This window comes from Vigna angularis, chromosome 9 (assembly GCF_016808095.1).
Source record: "Vigna angularis cultivar LongXiaoDou No.4 chromosome 9, ASM1680809v1, whole genome shotgun sequence".
Taxonomy (NCBI): domain Eukaryota; kingdom Viridiplantae; phylum Streptophyta; class Magnoliopsida; order Fabales; family Fabaceae; genus Vigna; species Vigna angularis.
This window is the reverse complement of record NC_068978.1, coordinates 2,074,925-2,097,022: the sequence shown is the minus strand read 5'-3', so window position 1 is coordinate 2,097,022 and position 22,098 is coordinate 2,074,925. Positions and strand designations below refer to the sequence as shown.

The 22,098-nt window shown below is 32.7% G+C and overlaps 2 protein-coding genes across 3 annotated transcripts; both read left to right on the top strand.

The window, feature by feature from the left end:
• The first annotated feature begins 2,020 nt into the window (after nt 1-2,020).
• LOC108320459 (ABC transporter C family member 8-like) lies at nt 2,021-7,858 on the top strand. The gene is made up of 11 exons (XM_052868922.1): nt 2,021-4,167; nt 4,279-4,599; nt 4,691-4,777; nt 4,855-5,442; nt 5,554-5,718; nt 5,812-6,106; nt 6,200-6,414; nt 6,517-6,822; nt 6,927-6,990; nt 7,224-7,463; nt 7,549-7,858. Exons 1-11 carry the CDS (start codon nt 2,164-2,166, stop codon nt 7,653-7,655), a joined length of 4,392 nt encoding a protein of 1,463 aa, XP_052724882.1. The 5' UTR covers nt 2,021-2,163; the 3' UTR covers nt 7,656-7,858.
• Nucleotides 7,859-16,187: 8,329 nt separating this feature from the next.
• On the top strand, nt 16,188-22,098 carry LOC108320574 (ABC transporter C family member 8). Of its 2 annotated transcripts, none has more exons than XM_052868420.1 (11): nt 16,188-18,349; nt 18,460-18,780; nt 18,872-18,958; nt 19,034-19,621; nt 19,737-19,901; nt 19,993-20,287; nt 20,381-20,595; nt 20,698-21,003; nt 21,108-21,171; nt 21,405-21,644; nt 21,730-22,098. In XM_052868420.1, exons 1-11 carry the CDS (start codon nt 16,355-16,357, stop codon nt 21,834-21,836), a joined length of 4,383 nt encoding a protein of 1,460 aa, XP_052724380.1. In that variant the 5' UTR covers nt 16,188-16,354; the 3' UTR covers nt 21,837-22,098. The 2 variants fall into 2 exon arrangements, with proteins under 2 accessions (XP_052724380.1, XP_052724381.1); XM_052868421.1 differs by having other exon boundaries at nt 16,190-18,079.

Sequence of the window (22,098 nt, the reverse complement as noted above, 5' to 3'; positions counted from 1 at the left end):
AAAATAGAAAATAATAAACATTGACAATAAAGTGTATAATGACTCATGTAATTATTGAATTTTGATTAGAAAGTTAGTCAACTACTAATTTTTGTTTGTTTGGAGAGCTAATACAATTTTTATATTATATATTAAGATCCATCATTTATTTATTTCCAAATTATTTTACATTAACTCGGTACTAAAAAAAACGTTTCAAAATGATTTCTTTACGAGATTTTTAATAAAGTATTGATTTTCAATTTTCTTTTCAATATTTATTTAGAGTTTGTATATATTGAAATTAAACAACAATATTGTATTGATTGTCAAAAATAAAATTATCCAAATAAATAATATATTTTTAATTCCCCTGTAGAAACTATAATTTATCATCATTTGACTGAGAAAGTAAAAGTTCTTTTTTCCATAACCATTATCTTGTATAATTATTCTGTGTATATATAGCTGAATGAGACAATGCAGCACATTCTTCAACAATTGCTTTTTCATAGATACTTTTCAAGGTTCTAATCTCACCTACTTCCATTCACAAGGTATGCATGATGATATAATAATTATTAAACTCTGTAAGTTGTATAATATGATATTTTTCTTTCTGGAATTTTTCTTTGAAAAATTATTCCGTAGATAAATTCACAAAGGTTTAATCATTTTAAGAATTGTTGGATTGACATATTATACAATTAAAACATGACAGAAATGATGTGATATGTAACTATCTTGGATAAAATGAATACTGCATGAGAAGCTGTCATATTATGTTTTTTGTTTTGATTCCTACTCCAACTTTATAATGTATTGGTTCAATCATTGCAGAGTTAAAAATTACAAATTTTAATAAAATATTTAAAAAATGTGATTGAATTGACCAATCAATCTAATTTTATTAATAATCAATTAATATGAATAAAAAAATACATAAACTTTATCCAACTAATTTTTGTATTGAATTGAACATTCATTTTATCCAAATTCAATCAATCAATAGTTTATATATCTACGTAAAATCTCAGTAAAAAAATTAAAGGTTAAATAAAATTTTTTCATAGAATTTTCTTTAATTTATTAAACATATATAATAAAAATATAAATTTTAATAAAAATATTAGTATAACATTTATATATAAATAAAATTTTGTTTGAATTTAGAAATATAAAATTATTCAATTAAAAAAAAAGTTTAATACCTAATTTGGTCTCTAGGTTTGTTAGATTTATTTAAAGTTGTCTTACCTTTTTTTTTAAATGTTTACAAACATTTCATATTTTATTAAAACGGTTCAAGTTTGTCATTTTTTATGTGGCAACCTCCGTCAATGAGGGACAGACACCCTTCCCACCCAAAATTAGAAGCTTCATCACATAATATCATTTTTCTGCGATCATTGTAATCTTCATCCCGCCATTGTGAACATTTGAAAAGAAAAAAAGTAAGATCACTTTAAACAAATCTAGCAAACCCATGAACCAAAATAAGTATTAAATTTAAAAAGAAGTTAGGACTAAAATAAGACAAAATAATAATATAAGACCAAATAGAAACTAATGTAATAATATAACATGACACGTGACATTGTCACATTGTCATTGTCATGTAGCACAATATTAGTTTAAAAAGTGACATTTTTTTAAGTATATTAAAAAATAAAAATAGAAATAATTAAAAAATATTTAACGTGATCTTCTTATTTTTAAAATATTTATTGTCTGTTTCTAACCTTTTAAACACGTTATATTATGCAATCCTTTTGAGGTTAACACTTCAAGAACATATTATAATTGAAGTGTATGCTCCAAAAAGGTAAAAATCACTACCACTCAAATCCAATCTTCAACATTTTTTAAGTGCAATGTTTGCCATGCTCCAACCACTCAAATCAAACGTGAAAGTGTTTCTCTTTGCAAGTGTTTGTACAGGAAAGTGGGGCACACTGATTATGTGAGTTATTCCCTTTTCAGTAACATGAATCCAACATTTCTTTCTTCTCTGCACCATTAGTGCCACACAACAATAATAAGTTCCCTATTCAAGGAGACTGTGGAAGTTACCTTTTCATGCAAATGATGTATTTTGTCTAGTTCTTTGACCTTGTTCATTTGCATGAAGAGCATCTTCTAAAGTTTCCCATTGCTGCGTCTAAAAGCCTTGATCATTCTTTGATGATGATGATGATGATGGAGATTTTTACTGGATACGCTGATGATTTCTCATGGATTTGTCTGAAGCATTTTGAGTTCACTTCTTTCTGTTCACAAAGGAGCACAATAGACACTATAAATCTAATTTTCCTCTGTGTCTTCTACGCTTCCACCATTGTCACTTTAATCAGAAGAAATTTTATAAATGGAAGTCATACCAAAACCAGGTTTTTCCTTTTTGTCTCTATCTGTTGTGCGATCACTAGCGTTGTGTTTTACAGTATTGCCCTGTGGAGTCTCATAGCCAAAACTGGGAACTCCATGGCTAACCACCTCAGCTGGTTAGCATGCGTTGTACGAGGATTTGTTTGGACTTCTTTAGCAGTTTCTTTGCTTGTTCAGGGACACAAATTGATCAAAATTCTAAACTCTGTCTGGTGGGCATGTTCCTTTGCACTAGTTTCGGCTCTCCACATTGAAATTCTGTTTAGAAAGCATGGAATAGAAATTTTCGATGTCCTACTATGGCTCTTACACACGCTTCTTCTCTTCTGTGCCTTCCAAAACCTTGGTTGCTTTGTCATTCAAAATGTGCCAAAAGGTTTATCTGAACCGTTGTTAGCTCGGGAAGTTGACTCGGAAGAAACAGGACTAGGTCGTGCTTCCTTTCTGAGCAAGTTGACTTTCTCTTGGGTTAACTCCTTACTCAGTTTGGGTTACTCAAGGCCTCTATCTCTTGAAGACATCCCTTCCCTTCTTTCTGAAGATAAGGCACACCTGTCCCACCAAAACTTCATGCATGCATGGCAATCCCTTGCGAGGGAGAGAAGCAAGAACAACACCAAAAACTTGGTGTTTTGGTCCATTGTTAGAACTCACTTAAAAGAGAACATATTAATATCTGTTTACGCATTGCTCAGAACCATTGCTGTGAGTGTTTCTCCTTTAATACTCTATGTTTTTGTCAACTTTTCAAATCGTAGGGATTCCGGGGAGACAGATCTCAGAGAAGGTCTTACCATAGTGGGTTTTCTTATTCTCTCCAAAGTGGTTGATTCTGTGTCACAGAGACACTGGTTTTTTTGTACCAGGAGGTCGGGGTTGAAGATGAGATCAGCTCTGATGGTTGCAGTGTATGAAAAACAACTAAAGCTTTCAAACTCAGCAAGGACAAGACACTCAACAGGTGAAATTGTGAATTACATTGCTGTTGATGCGTATCGCATGGCAGAATTCCCTTGGTGGTTTCATCTAACATGGGCATGTACATTGCAAATTCTTCTATCTATCAGTATCCTGTATGGAGTTGTGGGAGTAGGTGCACTTCCTGGTTTAATTCCTCTTCTTATATGTGGACTTATCAATGTGCCATTTGCCAAGTTCCTACAAAAGTGCATGGCACAGTTCATGATTTCACAGGATGAGCGTCTTAGAGCAACTTCAGAAATTCTGAATAGCATGAAAATCATCAAGTTACAGTCCTGGGAAGACAAATTCAAGAGTTTGGTTGAGAACCTACGTGCGAAAGAGTTCATTTGGCTATCTAAGGCACAGAAGTTGAAAGCTTATGGGTCACTTTTATATTGGATGTCTCCTACCATCGTTTCTGCTGTTGTTTTCCTGGGTTGTGCTGTTTTCAATAGTGCTCCATTAAATGCCGGGACCATATTTACAGTTCTTGCAACGTTGAGGAACTTGGGAGAACCTGTTCGAATGATTCCGGAGGCTCTATCTGTTTTGATCCAAGTTAAGGTATCTTTTGATCGTCTCAATACCTTTTTGTTTGATGAAGAACTAGATACCAGTGATGGTAACAAAAGTTATAAAAACCGAAGTTCAATTAATGCGGTAGAAATCCAAGCTGGCAACTTCATTTGGGACCATGAATCAGTATCCCCGACTTTAAGAGATGTGAATTTAGAAATTAAATGGGGACAAAAAGTTGCAGTTTGTGGGCCAGTTGGAGCTGGAAAATCATCTTTTTTGTATGCAGTATTAGGAGAGATTCCCAAGATATCAGGAACTGTGAGTTAAGCAAAACAAGTTTAGCTTTATGTTCTCATGTCATTCATGCTGATATTCTTTGTATTTAATTGTCTTCTTTTATCTATGAAATTTCTGAATGATGGAAAATAGGTCAATGTGTTCGGCAACATAGCATATGTTTCTCAAACTTCTTGGATACAAAGTGGGACGGTTCGAGAGAATATACTCTTCGGCAAGCCAATGGAGAAAACAAGATACGAGAGTGCCATTAAAGTTTGTGCCTTGGATAAGGATATCAATGATTTTAGTCATGGTGATCTTACAGAAATAGGTCAGCGAGGGATTAACATGAGTGGAGGACAAAAGCAAAGGATTCAACTAGCTCGTGCTGTCTACAATGATGCTGACATTTATCTCCTCGATGACCCTTTCAGTGCAGTTGATGCTCACACTGCTGCTATCCTTTTCAAAGTAAGAAACTATCACTATTAGATTCTTAACTTCAGTGGAACTGTTTTTTCCACTTCATTGAATCAAACCACTTGCATTTATATGGTTACAGGACTGCGTAATGACGGCTCTAAGAGAAAAAACAGTCATTCTAGTGACACATCAAGTGGAGTTTCTCTCAGAAGTTGATAAAATCCTGGTAAAGTACATCATTTGGATACCTATTACATTACATTTGTGTATCATTAACTCGATATTTTATGACTCAAATTCTAGGTAATGGACGGTGGAAACGTTACTCAATCGGGAAAGTATGAGAATCTCTTAACAACTGGGACTGCCTTTGAACAACTTATGACCGCTCACAAAGAAGCAATTACAGAGTTGGATCAGAATAATGAGAACAGAATTCAGAGAGAAGAGTCTCAAGGTGTTTATAAAAATCAAAGTGAGGGGGAGATTTCTACGGAGGGTCAACTTGGGTTGCAACTCACAAAAGAAGAAGGAAAAGAGATTGGTGATGTTGGCTTCAAGACACTCTGGGATTATATTTCCTTTTCCAGTGGTTCATTGAGGCTGTTTTATATAATTTTGGCACAATGTGCTTTTGTTGCTTTGCAGACTGCATCAACGATTTGGCTTGCTTTAGCCATTGATATTCCAAAAATAACTACTGCCTTCTTGGTTGGGTTGTACTCATTAATTTCATTTTCTGGTGCTGCGTTTGTGTATATAAGGTCTCTCTTGAGCGCTTATCTTGGATTAAATGCTTCCAAAGCTTTCTTCACAAGTTTCAATACTGCTATCTTCAAAGCCCCTATGCTGTTCTTTGACTCAACCCCCATAGGAAGGATTTTAACAAGAGTAAGATTAAGATCATTTCCCAATGGAAAAAAAATCTAAATAATTTCCCCGTGTTTGATCATTACCATTTAGTCATATTCGAAATTTTGATCCACTTTTTCTCTCTTGCAGGCTTCATCAGATTTAAGTCTTTTGGATTTTGACATACCTTATTCGATCACCTTTGTAACATGTATACCAATTGAAATTTTTGTGACTATTGGTCTAATGGTTTTAGTAACATGGCCAGTTCTCATTGCTGCCATTCCTGCAATAGTTGCATCAAAATATGTTCAGGTTTTGCCACTTTACAATCTTTTTAGTTTTTTATTTCTCGTCCCTGCTTAACTCACAAAGCTAAATTTTTCCAAATCTTCTCCTCCATGAAAGGAATATTATCAAGCCTCGTCAAGGGAATTAATGAGGATCAATGGAACCACGAAAGCTCCTGTGATGAATTTTGCAGCTGAAACATCACTTGGTGTTGTTACTGTGAGAGCATTCGATATGGTAGAAAGATTTTTTAAAAACTACTTAAAGCTTGTAGACACAGACGCAACACTGTTTTTTCATTCTAATGTGGCCACGGAATGGTTACTTTTGAGGATTGAAGCACTTCAAAATTTGACAGTCATCACTTCAGCTTTGCTACTTGTTCTATTTCCTCAGGGATACGTGTCCTCAGGTAATATTACTTCACAGGTTAATCAGCAAGATAAAGCTTTTGCATGTTATTAACAAGCTTTTAACTGTTCAAAAATTCACTTGGATTATGCAGGTCTTGTGGGACTATCTCTCTCTTACGCACTATCCTTGACGTCATCACATATATTTTGGACTCGAATGTATTGCAACTTATTAAACTATCTTATCTCTGTTGAAAGAATCAAGCAATTCGTTCACCTACCGTCAGAGCCTCCTGCTATTGTGAAGGACCACAAACCTCCATCTTCATGGCCTTCCAAAGGCAGGATTGACCTTCAAGCCTTAGAAGTAATGTTTCATTCTTGTCTTTCAATTTTTTTCTTTATTTTAATAGTGTCAAATGGATAAACCTTCTTCTGTGTGATGTCTATTTTCCTTCGCTGGTTTCAGATTAGGTACCGACCTAATTCTCCATTAGTGCTTAAGGGTATCACTTGCACGTTTAGAGAAGGGAGTAGAGTGGGAGTTGTAGGAAGAACTGGAAGTGGAAAGAGTACACTCATAAGTGCTTTGTTTCGCTTAGTTGAGCCAGCAAGCGGTGACATTCTCATAGATGGGATTAACATATGCTCAATGGGGTTGAAGGATTTGAGAATGAAACTAAGCATCATCCCTCAGGAACCAACTCTTTTCAAGGGCAGCATCAGAACCAACTTGGACCCTTTAGGCCTGTATTCAGATGATCAGATATGGAAGGTAAATGGACACGTTCGGCTGTTAAAAATTGTTTTTTTAACACCTTTAAGTTTTGTTTGAGCTTGTACTAAACAAGTGTTTGATTATGTTTCATTTGTACATAGGCTTTAGAGAAATGTCAGCTTAAGGAAACTATCAGCCATCTTCCAAATCTCTTAGACTCTCAGGGTGAGTAAGCTTAACCTACTTAGAGCCACAGATCTGGTATGGGAATTTTCTGGCGAATTCTCTCAGCAGCCTTTGGCAAAAATATATTGCAGCTTTACTCTTTTCAGGTTAAAAATCATGAGGCATGATATTTGAACTTGCAAGTTGTTTTTCCAAAATAAAAGTCTTTGATTCATAAATTAAGATTTTGGAACAAATTAGGCATTGAAGTCTGATTGAGAATGATTATACAGTGAGTGATGAAGGTGGAAATTGGAGCTTGGGACAACGGCAACTGTTTTGTCTTGGAAGAGTACTGCTAAAGAGGAACAGAATTCTTGTTCTGGATGAAGCCACTGCCTCCATTGACTCTGCCACAGATGCAATTCTACAAAGAATTATCAGACAAGAGTTTGAAGCATGCACAGTTATTACAGTGGCTCACAGGGTTCCCACTGTTATAGACAGTGATATGGTTATGGTCCTCTCCTATGGTATCTTCTTTCATTCTTTTTTCCTCCTTTTTGGATACACTGCTTACTCAGTTAGTTCTCTAATATATTTTGTATGGTTTCATAGGGAAAATGGTGGAATATGATGAGCCTTCGAGACTAATGGATACCAACTCTTCATTCTCCAAGCTGGTAGCTGAATATTGGGCCAGCTGCAGCAAGAATTCCTCCTAAAATCTTTGTTTGTAAGTAAGATTGAAAAAATAAATGATCGGACGATCCTACGGTAGAATAAAATAAAAGATTGTGGAAACATTTATCGAGTGGTCCTTCCTACACTTTGTGTATCAGTTTGGAGTGATGTTGAATTTATATCAGCAGAATAAACTCAGTCATATCAGGAAAATAAATTGATGGTGCATTGTAGCAACTATTCACTAAACTAGCAATGACTTCCAAATCCATTCTTTTGCCAAAGTGAATTTAGTTTCAAGTTTCTTGCACTGAGGGAAAAGTAAACCATTTTTTTACAATATTCCAAACATTAGGAGATCATCTATGTTAAAGCTATAAAACTAACATTCAAATAAATTATATTGAAATATAAATTATATGTTTAAAGTTTATTAAGTTACTATGGAAATTTTTTCAAAGATTTGATTATACTGTATTTACAGCATGTTTATAATATAATAATAAGTAAATTTATGTTATGATTTTTAGCAATGAAATTGTGTAGATTATAAAACAAAACTAAAATTATAAATATGATAATAATCATATAAAAAAGTTAGAATATATCTTTTATTTAACAATTTTAACTAAATAAATTTAACCAATTTATAATAAACTGAAAATATTTATTTAAATTGGTTTAATTTTTTTTACTAAATTAAAACTAAATAAAATATTTAGTTAATTTGGTTTAGTTGAAATTTAATATTACCTTAAAATTGAAAAATAAACACTCCTCCTGCATCTCCATATATTTCTTGTCGCATCCTAATTATTCATTTGGTTTTGGATTGTGGAATTTAAAGAAAAAGAAATAACTTTTAAATTTTGTGATAAGAAAATTAAGAAAAACAAGATATAGTTCAGTTTGTAGTCTTTTGCTTGACTTGTTAAAGAGTAAAAGTAAAATATCAACCCACTTTTAAATTTTGTAAATAAGAAAATTAAAAAGAGACGTAACTCAGTTTGTAGTCTTTTTGCTTGACTTACAAAGAGCAAAGGTAAAACATCATAGGTTTGATGAGATGTTATAGCAGACAAAGATACCAAATTGGAAATTGTATAACATAATTAAAGATTTTGTTGCCCATTTGTCAAGATTGTGAGTGGTCATGATGCAATTTGGATGATAGTAGATCAACCAATGAAGAATGCTCATTTTCTCCTTATTAATCTGAGGATGTCTATGGTCAAGTTGACATAGTTGTATATCAAGAAGATAGTAAGGTTGCATGGACTGCCTCAAGTATTGTGTCAGACAGTGATCTTAGGTTTATTTCTAGATTTTGGTAGACACTATAACAATATTTGAGCAGTGAGTTCAGGATGGGTTTTGCTTATTATCCTCAAGGTAGACTGCAAAGGAAAATAGGTGACTATATCTGGAAGTTAGAGGAGAATATGAGGAAGTCATACCCACATCTATTTTCTAGTGAGTTCAATTTTAGAGGTCAAAATTTTTATTGTTGGAAGAATATAAGAGCCTAGAAAATAGTATCTTTGAGGTAATAATGTGTTTTAAATAATGAGACTCAATTATTTTAATTTTAAAAGTTCACAGTATAAATAGAATTTCTATTAACAAGTTTTGTTACTTAAAAACACACCATCTATATAAAAATTCTTTCTCTAATAGTTATTTATCCTCTCTCTTAGAATTTTGACTCCCTATTCATTTGTCTAAAGATTAGAGACTGTCTGAATGATCTTTGAAGCGAGCTCTTCTACTTCAACCAATTAGTTTTTGCAAAGGAGAGTTGATTTTTGATATTTTTCTTAGTTTGTACATTTTTTCATGCATGTGAGTTGTTTGAGCTTGTATGTGACTTTTGAGTCTTTTATAAGACTCTTTACTTATAGGTGGTTCTAACTCTTCTATTGTTTGTACATATAAGGTTTTTTTTGCATGTGAAGTTGTCTTAAGACCTTAGAGCTTACTGGTCATTTATAAGGTAAGAGAATCTAGTTACTTTGATTTTAATTGATAAACAAGTTTTAATTAATTATTGTAGCCTTGTATGGTAGTTGAATGAAATTGAATTATTTGATGAAATTTGGTCTATTGAGTTAAGATTAGGAAGTTGAATCATCTTTAGTGATGAGGTGATTGAATTCTTGCTATGTTTAATTCATGGGGCAAGGCTAGAGTCGGGGAGCTACTAACTTAGTTATCGTTGGATGATATATTCTCGTTGAGTGAAATCAAAGTTAGAGGATTCACTGACTTAACCTTTATTGGATGATAATATGGTCTGTGGGCGAGCTCAAAAGTTAGAGAGTTATTGACTTAGTGGTCGTTGACAAAGAATATTCTCGTTGACTTGATAGTGGTTGGGCGAAAAATGTCTCGTTGGGCGACTTTCGTGATATTTAAGCCTTTGAGATTTAGAGATGATCTTGTTGAACGAGCTATCTAATCTCTAGACGAGTATACTTTTAAGTACTACTTGATGGGCGAGACTAATAAAGTCTAACACTAATTATCGTATGTGTTTTTTTGGTTATGATGCTTAAAGGTTGTGTTCTGAAGGTTAACGTGATGACTAGTTTGTAATATGTATTCAAGAATGGTTGGAACTGATCCAAGAAAAAATTGGTTGTGGTTTTGTTTGGTGTATGCTTTGATATATGAGAGTTCTAAAAGTGGGTATCGTGATATTCAACTAGTTATTAATCTCATATAGAGATGAATGAGATGAAAGAGAGAATGACAAGAAGTTTTTTTCTTTTCGTTTTAGGCATGAAGAAACTAACCTCGTGAGTAGTAGGGTGTTAATCCTTGTATCTAGGACTCTATAAAGTATAAATATTACTACGAGTGCACACCTACATTGAATATATATGTGAAAACATATATCCGGATAATTAAGTCTATGATAATATGTTTTCTTTTGAATAATGCTTCAATAGAATTTTTATTTGAAACAACTTTTTTTTAATAAATTTACAAAGAATTATAAAGTTATAAAATTAAGATGAATTAATAAATAATTATAAAATTACAAAATTATAAAATTATCAATTATAAAATTTTATAATAAATTTATAAAATTATAAAACTACGACATTACAAAATTAAAATATTATAAAAGTATAAAATTATAGAAGTATAAAATCATATTATAACATTATAAAATTATAAATTTATATGTAATATAATATTTGGGATAAGTAGAATCGTCTCTCAATTATAACTACATAATTGAAATTAAAAGAAATAGTTATATAAGTAATATATATGTATTCCATTATTTTTATTAATTTACATAATAAAGTTTTTCAAAAACATAAAATCAACTAAAGAGAGATTAATTATGCAAAATATAAAAGAAAATACACATAAATTGTTTCTATTATCCATACAACTTTTAATATGTTTTAATGATTATTATTTTCACTTGCACTATTCTCTACCATACAAATACGACCATAGTATATAACAACAAAATCACAAATAAAGATAAGTTAGTATATTAAAAAAAGAAAAGACTTATAATAATTCAAATATATATTATAAAATATCATTCACAAATAATTTATTAAACCCATACAAAATATGTAAATCAACTATAATTTCCACTTTGAAGGATTCTTGGGTTTACTTCAACTTAAAGATTTTACATTTGTTATATAAATTCTGATTTTGACATTAAATGTCTGACTCAATTCCATAATATGACCTAAGTCCATTCCATATAACTGCATTAACTCACTATGACATGCTAAAAATGTTGTCTTTTAAACTAATTTTCATCATAGGAAGCTCCATCAACTCACCCTACCTAAATATTTTCCATGTGAGTTAGAATACTTAATAAAGTTTGGATAATCCCTATTCAACACACCCTAACTTAATATCAATGTAGCACATTTTGCTCAAAAATCACTACATTATCCTCATCCAAATAAGCAACGTCATACATTACATATTAACTCATTCATAATTTATTTTACATTGCATTAGCATAATATTTAAGTACAATATTTCTATAAGTATATAAAAGCAATAAGATGTATTTCTCTAAACACAAATCTTCAATTGACAATCTCAATGATCAAAGTGAAAAACCATATTTCAATTACTATTTGTGAAGATTCCTGCTTGATTCAATGATTAATGAAGAAAAAACTATGATTTCATCGAGACATCCCCAAAATAAAACTATTGTCACACCCTAGTGCTCACTATCAAGCGAGTGTCCAATGCGACCAAGGTACAACCCAATGCCCTAGACCTTTGGATCTCATTGTTAAGTGAGCGTCCAACAATCCTAGGATACCACCTAGTGTCCTTGACCCCAGGAGTTAACTATTGTGAGTTCTCATTTTGGCGTCAAGCGGTTATGTGGTATTGTCTTACACCTATAAAAAAAATAACACATGATTTAACTAAGTTAGGTTATCCAACTTGCCTATCTAGGAAATTCTAACTTTTCCTTAGTTTGAAATACCTTGCTTAGTTCAAAACAACTCTCATATAGAGCAATTAGATAATTTTAGAAAAATCAAATTAGTTTCACAGACAACCTTTTTCAATTCAACCAAAATAACAACTCAATATCATAGATCACCAATCATATCAAAATGTCAGAGTTCAATAATGCATATCAAATTGGCAGTAAGATGTATTCAACATTTCTTTCTTTTCCACACCATTAATGTCACATAAAAACACTACTTAGTTCTTTAATGAAGGGATTGTGGAAGCTTTCTTTTCATGAAAATGATATCTATTGTCTTTAAGTTTGTTGATTTTCACTAAGAGCTTCTTTTAAAGTTTCTTAACTACAAGTTGTTGCGTGTAAAAGTGTTGATCTTTTCAATGATGATGATGGTGATCTATAATGGATACGCTAATGATTTATCATGGATTTTTCTAAAGCATTGAGTTCACTTCTTTTTATTCACAAATGAGCATAATAAACACTATAAATAAAAAATTTGTATGTGTCTTCTATGATGGCTGGCATAGTAAGTGAGTACTGAAAGAAATTTCTCAAAAATGTTATTTAGTAAGAATATCTCCCACTCAGCAAATCAAACCATGAGAAGAAATTTTCAATGCACCACGAGAACGACACTGCACCACAACTGCACCACAAGAGAGATACTGCTTGATAATTCTTTCCACCACCACCAACCTTTGCAACTTGTAGTATCTCACAATGACGAAAGAAAGAGAGGAAGAAATATAATGTTAAAATGAAAGAAAATTATTTTACTCATGTACGGGACTAGAATAGGTTATTAGTGAAATAGGTTCTAAATGGGTAAAATTAAAAAATAATAACCCTAAAAATAAAATTTTATTGAGGGACAAAATAATAAAGGGGAGGTGGAGGAAGAAAGGTGTGGTGGTGAAGGCAACAACACCCGTCCAACAAAATACAGGTCAGGCTGGCCACCCCGCTTTAAAAATGTTGGTTGAAAAATGTAGTCTATCCTGCATAGTTATTGGTCTGTAGGCCTAATGGCCGACCAAAGTTTTTAAACATCTTGCATTACAAATCCTTAATATTTTACATGCTTGAGTTATCCCAAAATCCTTATTTTCATTCATGGAGTAATAAGCCAAAAACTTGAACATTGTAGACCTTCCTGCATTATAGAATGTTAGATTGTAATTTATAGGTAGACCCATTTGTTTGTTATTAGTATTAGCTTGTGATCATTAAGTATATATATGGTAAATTAATAATAGTTTATTCCAAATAATTAAGCCCGTAAATAAATTTACAATCTTATAGTCAACAAAGACAAAAATTCGTGAACGGTATCAAAATGGGAAAAAAAGGGAAAGGATAATACATACACCAAAATAGAATCAAATGAGGAAGCTGTCAGATTAATCAGACTACACCATATTCAAGCAACATGAGGAAATGATAATTACCTTAATTCATATGTGAAAAAAACCTAGAAAAACATAATGGATTAAAGAAAATGTCAAAGTGAAAGCATGGAAAGATTATAGAGGCTCTCTTACACGATGTGGAAGTTCTTCGCCTGTGATGAAGGAGAAGGATTCTCCAAATCAAGTGAAGAGTGTATTCCTTTTGCATACGTGAGAGATTTGGAGTTTATGGATTACATTTGCATCTAAGAAAACAAAGAGTACACAGGCCAGCCCACCCTAGTTCATCCCAGGCTCGCCTAGGCTATGGGTTTTTGGGTCAAACTTATATGGTTCAAATGGGTTGGAAATATTAGCATGTCCCACATTGTCACCCTTAGAACAAATCATATTCTTTCTTACAGTTATATGAGAAATTATGTACGGCCAAATCTAAATAAGTGAAATAAAGAATTTTAATACGTTAAAATATAATTACTTTGGTATAACAAATATTAATATATTTATTTTATTTTTAAGTTTATTAATAATAAATATAGTTAAATTAGAATTTAAATAAAATTAAGAAAGTTAAAGTTTATTTATTTTATTATAATAATGAATTATTTCAATATTTATTTTATTAAATTAATTATTTATCTTAAAACACATATACAACATTAAAAATCAAAAACATTTTCCATTATTATACCACAAGAAAACTATTTACGATAAAGTATTAGATTATAATTAAAATTAAAATTTTAATAAAAAATTCAATTCCATTAGTTTTATTAAAATTATGATCACCTTGTCTTCATCGTTTTGACTTCAAAGAACTAAGTAACTCATCACCATTACAAACTGCATTTCTTCGTGAAATATAAAGAAATATTTTTATAAACAATTAATCATTCATGTTCTTTCAAAAGAGAAATAAGTTAAATAAAAATAAAAAATAATAAACATTGACAACAAAATGTATAATGGGTCATGTGTAATTGTTGGATTTTGATTAGAAAGTTGGTCAACTTTTCACTAATTTTTGTTTGTTTTCAGAGCTAAGACAATTTTTATAATTTATGTTAAGATCCATCATTTATTTATTTCAAATTATTTTACATTAACTCAGTACTAGAAAAAGGTTTCAAAATGATTTCCTTACGAGATTTTTAAAGAAGTATTGATTTTTAATTTTCTTTTCAATATTTATTTAGAGATTGTATATGTTAAAATTAAACAACAATATTGTATTTATTGTCAAAATAAAATTATCCAAAAATAATAATATATTTTTAATTCCCTTGCAGAAACTATAATTTATCATCATTTGAGTGAGAGTGTAAAAGTTCTTTTTTCCATAACCATATCTATATATAGCTGAATGAGACAATGCAGCACATTCTTCAACAATTGCTTTCTCAGATATACTTTCAACGTTCTAATCTCACCTACTTCCATTCAAAAGGGAATGCATGATCATATAATAACTATTAAAATCTGTAAGTTTGCGTATGGAATTTTTCTTTCTGGAATTTTTATTTGAAAAATTCTTCTTAGATAAATTGACAGAGCTTTTATCATTTTAAGAATTGTTGGATTGACATATTACAATTAAAACATGACAGCAATGATGTGATGTAGCTATCTTGGATGAAATGAATACTGCATAGAGGCTGTCATATTATGTTTTTTATTTTGATTCCTACTCCAACTTTATAATGTATTGGTTCAATCATTCCAGGGTTTAAAATTTACAAATTTTAATAAAATATTTAAAAAATTTGATATAATTGACTAATTTTATTAATAACCAATTAATATGAATAAAAAAAATACATAAACTTTATCTAACTCAATTTTTCTATTGAATTGAAACATTGATTTTATCCAAATTCAATCAATCAATAGTTTACACGGCTGCGTAAAATCTCACTAAAAAAAATTAAAGGTTAAATAATTTTTTTCATAGAATTTTCTTTAATTTATTAAACATATATAATAAAAATATAAATTTTAATAAAAATATTAGTATTACATTTATATATAAATAAAATTTTGTTTAAATTTAGAGAAGATAAAATTATTTAATTTTAAAAAAATTAAAACAAAATAATAATATAGGAACAAATTAAAATTAATATAATGACCTATGATGTGAAGATGACATGTGACCTCACATTTTATTATTGCGTGACAATTTTATTTTGACATATGATAAAAATTTTTTTCTTTTAATATATAAAAAATAAATATTAAAATATTAAAAAAATAAAAAACTACAGAAATTTCTTTAACTACGTTAATAAAAACTAAAAAGACTTAATTATGTTAATTTTTTAAAAATAAAAACTTAATTGGGACAAAAGAAATCGAGAGATCAATGTGTTATTTCAAACAAAAATGCAACTATTGGAATAATTAAATCTAATGTATTTTATATATGTAAAAGTGAAATTAACTTTTTCAAAAAGTTTTTTAAATATTTCTGTCTTTTTTAAATCAAATCAAAATACTAAAATCAATTCATGTTACTAAAGTTTTCATTGTCTGTTTCTAACCTTTTAAACAACGTTATATTATGCAATCCTTTTGAGGTTGACACTTCAAAAACATATTATAATTGTAAAAGTCACTACCACTCAAATCCAATCTTCAACATTTTTTAAGTACAATATCTCCAACCACTCAAATCAAACGTGGAAGTGTTTTTCTTTGCAAGGGTTTGTACAGGAAGGTGGGGCACACTGATTATGGCAGTTATTCCCTTTTCAGTAACATGTATCCAACATTTCTTTCTTCTCTGCACCATTAGTGCCACACAACAACACTAAGTTCTTTATTGAAGGAGACTGATGATTCTTTGATGATGATGATGGAGATTTTTACTGGATACACTGATGATTTCTCATGGATTTGTCTGAAGAATTTTGATTTCACTTCTTTCTGTTCACAAAGGAGCACAATAGACACTATAAATCTAATTTTCCTCTGTGTCTTCTACGCTTCCACCATTGTCACTTTAATCAGAAGAAATTTTACAAATGGAAGTCATACCAAAAGCAGGTTTTTCCTTTTTGTCTCTGTCTGTTGTGCGATCACTAGTGTTGTGTTTTACAGTATTGCCCTGTGGAGTTTCGTAGCCAAAACTGGGAACTCCATGGCTAACCACCTCAGCTGGTTAGCATGCGTTGTACGAGGATTTGTTTGGACTTCTTTAGCAGTTTCTTTGCGTGTTGAGGAACACAAATGGATCAAAGTTCTAAACTCTGTCTGGTGGGCATGTTCCTTTGCACTAGTTTCGGCTCTCCAAATGGAAATTCTATTTAGAGAGCATGCAATAGAAATTTTCAATGTTCTACTATGGCTCTTACACACGCTTCTTCTCTTTTGTGCCTTCCAAAACCTTGGTTACTTTGTCAATCAAAATGAGCTAAAAAGTTTATCAGAACCATTGTTAGCTCGGGAAGTTGACACAGAAGAAACAGGACTAGGTCGTGCTTCCTTTCTGAGCAAGTTTACTTTCTCTTGGGTTAACTCCTTACTCAGTTTGGGCTACTCAAGGCCACTATCTCTTGAAGACATCCCTTCCCTTCTTTCTGAAGATAAGGCACACCTGTCCCACCAAAACTTCATGCATGCATGGCAATCCCTTGCGAGGGAGAGAAGCAAGAACAACACCAAGAACTTGGTGTTTTGGTCCATTGTTAGAACTCACTTAAAAGAGAACATATTAATATCTGTTTACGCATTGCTCAGAACCATTGCTGTGACTTTTTCTCCTTTAATACTCTATGCTTTTGTCAACTTTTCAAATAGTAGGGATTCCGGGGAGACAGATCTCAGAGAAGGTCTTACCATAGTGGGTTTTCTTATTCTCTCCAAAGTGGTTGATTCTATGTCACAGAGACACTGGTTTTTTTGTACCAGGAGGTCGGGGTTGAAGATGAGGTCAGCTCTGATGGTTGCAGTGTATGAAAAACAACTAAAGCTTTCAAACTCAGCAAGGACAAGACACTCGACAGGTGAAATTGTGAATTACATTGCTGTTGATGCGTATCGCATGGGAGAATTTCCATGGTGGTTTCATCTAACATGGGCAAGTACATTGCAAACTCTTCTATCTATCAGTATCCTGTATGGAGTTGTGGGAGTAGGTGCACTTCCCGGTTTAATCCCTCTTCTTGTATGTGGACTTATCAATGTACCATTTGCCAAGATCCTACAAAAATGCATGGCACAGTTCATGACTTCACAGGATGAGCGTCTTAGAGCAACTTCAGAAATTCTAAATAGCATGAAAATCATCAAGTTACAGTCCTGGGAAGACAAATTCAAGAGTTTGGTTGAGAACCTACGTGCAAAAGAGTTCATTTGGCTATCTAACGCACAGAAGTTGAAAGCATATGGGTCACTTTTATATTGGATGTCTCCTACCATCGTTTCTGCTGTTGTTTTCCTCGGTTGTGCTGTTTTCAATAGTGCTCCATTAAATGCCGGGACCATATTTACAGTTCTTGCAACGTTGAGGAACTTGGCAGTACCTGTTCGAATGATTCCGGAGGCTCTATCTGTTCTGATCCAAGTTAAGGTATCTTTTGATCGTCTCAATACCTTTTTGTTTGACGAAGAACTTGATACCAGTGATGGTAACAAAAGCTATAACCGAAGTTCAATTAATGCGGTAGAAATCCAAGCTGGCAACTTCATTTGGGACCATGAATCAGTGTCCCTAACTTTAAGAGATGTGAATTTAGAAATCAAATGGGGACAGAAAATTGCAATTTGTGGGCCAGTTGGAGCTGGAAAATCATCTCTTTTGTATGCAGTATTAGGAGAGATTTCCAAGATATCAGGAACTGTGAGTTAAGGAAAACAAGTTTAGCTTTACGTTCTCATGTCATTCATGCTGATTTCTTTGTATTTAATTGTCTTTTTTTCTCTATGAAATTTCTGAATGATGGAAAATAGGTCAATGTGTTCGGCAACATAGCATATGTTTCTCAAACTTCTTGGATACAAAGTGGGACGGTTCGAGAGAATATAATCTTCGGCAAGCCAATGGAGAAAACAAGATACGAGAGTGCCATTAGAGTCTGTGCCTTGGATAAGGATATCAATGATTTTAGCCATGGTGATCTTACAGAAATAGGTCAGCGAGGGATTAACATGAGTGGAGGACAAAAGCAAAGGATTCAACTAGCTCGTGCTGTCTACAATGATGCTGACATTTATCTCCTCGATGACCCTTTCAGTGCAGTTGATGCTCACACTGCTGCTATCCTTTTCAAAGTAAGAAACTATCACCATTAGATTCTTAACTTCAGTGAAACTGTTATTGCCACTTCATTGAATCAAATCACTTGCATTTATATGGTTACAGGACTGCGTAATGACGGCTCTAAGAGAAAAAACAGTCATTCTAGTGACACATCAAGTGGAGTTTCTCTCAGAAGTTGATACAATCCTGGTAAAGTACATCATTTGGATACCTATTACATTACATTTGTGTATAATTAACACGAGATTTTGTGACTCATTCTAGGTAATGGAGGGTGGAAAAGTTACTCAATCAGGAAAGTATGAGAATATCTTAACGACTGGGACTGCCTTTGAACAACTTGTGAGCGCTCACAAGGAAGCAATTACAGAGTTGGATCAGAATAATGAGAACAGAACTCATAGAGAAGAGTCTCAAGGTGTTTATAAATATCAAAGTGAGGGGGAGATTTCTACGGAGGGTCAACTTGGGATGCAACTTACACAAGAAGAAGAAAAAGAGATTGGTGATGTCGGCTTCAAGACATTCTGGGATTATATTTCCTTTTCCAGGGGTCCATTGATGCTGTTTTATATAATTTTGGCACAATTTGCTTTTATTGCTTTGCAAACTGCATCAACGGTTTGGCTTGCTTTAGCCATTGATATTCCAAAAATAACTACTGCCTTCTTGGTTGGGGTGTACTCATTAATTTCATTTTCTGGTGCTGCGTTTGTATATATAAGGGCTCTCTTGACCTCTTACCTTGGATTAAATGCTTCCAAAGCTTTCTTCACAAGTTTCAATACTGCTATCTTCAATGCTCCTATGCTGTTCTTTGACTCAACCCCCATAGGAAGGATTTTAACAAGAGTAAGATTAAGATTTCATTTCCCAATGGAAAAAAAATATCTAAATAATTTCCCTCTGTTTGATCGTTGCCGTTTAGTCATATTCGAAATTTTGATCCACTTTTTCTCTCTTGCAGGCTTCATCAGATTTAAGTATTTTGGATTTTGACATACCTTATTCGATCACCTTTGTAACATGTATACCAATTGAAATTTTGGTAATGATTGGTGTAATGGTTTTAGTGACATGGCCAGTTCTCATTGTTGCCATTCCTGCAATAGTTGCATCAAAATATGTTCAGGTTTAGCCACTTTAAAATCTTTAGTTTTTTATTTCTCGTCCCTGCTTAACTCAGAAAGCTAATTTTTTCCAAATCTTCTCCTCCATGAAAGGAATATTATCAAGCCTCGTCAAGGCAATTAATGAGGATCAATGGAACCACGAAAGCTCCTGTGATGAATTTTGCAGCTGAAACATCACTTGGTGTTGTTACTGTGAGAGCATTCGATATGGTAGAAAGATTTTTTAAAAACTACTTAAAGCTTGTAGACACAGACGCAACACTGTTTTTTCATTCTAATGTGGCCACGGAATGGTTACTTTTGAGGATTGAAGCACTTCAAAATTTGACAGTCATCACTTCAGCTTTGCTACTTGTTCTATTTCCTCAGGGATACGTGTCCTCAGGTAATATTACTTCACAGGTTAATCAGCAAGATAAAGCTTTTGCATGTTATTAACAAGCTTTTAACTGTTCAAAAATTCACTTGGATTATGCAGGTCTTGTGGGACTATCTCTCTCTTACGCACTATCCTTGACGTCATCACATATATTTTGGACTCGAATGTATTGCAACTTATTAAACTATCTTATCTCTGTTGAAAGAATCAAGCAATTCGTTCACCTACCGTCAGAGCCTCCTGCTATTGTGAAGGACCACCAACCTCCATCTTCATGGCCTTCCAAAGGCAGGATTGACCTTCAAGCCTTAGAAGTAATGTTTCATCCTTGTCTTTCAATTTTTTTCTTTATTTTATTAGTGTCAAATGGATAAACCTTCTTCTGTGTGATGTCTATTTTCCTTCGCTGGTTTCAGATTAGATACCGACCTAATTCTCCATTAGTGCTTAAGGGTATCACTTGCACGTTTAGAGAAGGGAGTAGAGTGGGAGTTGTAGGAAGAACCGGAAGTGGAAAGAGTACACTCATAAGTGCTTTGTTTCGCTTAGTTGAGCCAGCAAGCGGTGACATTCTCATAGATGGGATTAACATATGCTCAATGGGGTTGAAGGATTTGAGAATGAAACTAAGCATCATCCCTCAGGAACCAACTCTTTTCAAGGGCAGCATCAGAACCAACTTGGACCCTTTAGGCCTGTATTCAGATGATGAGATATGGAAGGTAAATGGACCAGCTCTGCTGTTAAAAATTGTTTGTTTAACACCTTTAAGTTTTGCTTGAGCTTGTACTAAACAAGTGTTTGATTATGTTTCATTTGTACATAGGCTTTAGAGAAATGTCAGCTTAAGGAAACTATCAGCCATCTTCCAAATCTCTTAGACTCTCAGGGTGAGTAAGCTTAACCTACTTAGAGCCACAGATCTGGTATGGGAATTTTCTGGCGAATTCTCTCAGCAGCCTTTGGCAAAAATATATTGCAGCTTTACTCTTTTCAGGTTAAAAATCATGAGGCATGATATTTGAACTTGCAAGTTGTTTTTCCAAAATAAAAGTCTTTGATTCATAAATTAAGATTTTGGAACAAATTAGGCATTGAAGTCTGATTGAGAATGATTATACAGTGAGTGATGAAGGTGGAAATTGGAGCTTGGGACAACGGCAACTGTTTTGTCTTGGAAGAGTACTGCTAAAGAGGAACAGAATTCTTGTTCTGGATGAAGCCACTGCCTCCATTGACTCTGCCACAGATGCAATTCTACAAAGAATTATCAGACAAGAGTTTGAAGCATGCACAGTTATTACAGTGGCTCACAGGGTTCCCACTGTTATAGACAGTGATATGGTTATGGTCCTCTCCTATGGTATCTTCTTTCATTCTTTTTTCCTCCTTTTTGGATACACTGCTTACTCAGTTAGTTCTCTAATATATTTTGTATGGTTTCATAGGGAAAATGGTGGAATATGATGAGCCTTCGAGACTAATGGATACCAACTCTTCATTCTCCAAGCTGGTAGCTGAATATTGGGCCAGCTGCAGCAAGAATTCCTCCTAAAATCGTTGTTTTGCAGTAATATTGAATAATAAGTGTTTCAGGATGCAGGGTCTAGAGAACAAATAAATGGAATAAAATTAAGTAATTTAAATTTTAGAAGGTTGTGGAAACTTGGTCCTTCCTACACTTTGAGTATCGGTTTGGAAGGTTGTGGATTCTTTCATCGTATTGCATGGAGTGATGTTTAATTTATATCAGCAAAATAAACTCAGTCATATCAGGAAAATAAATTCATGCTGCACTGTAGCAACTATTCACTGAA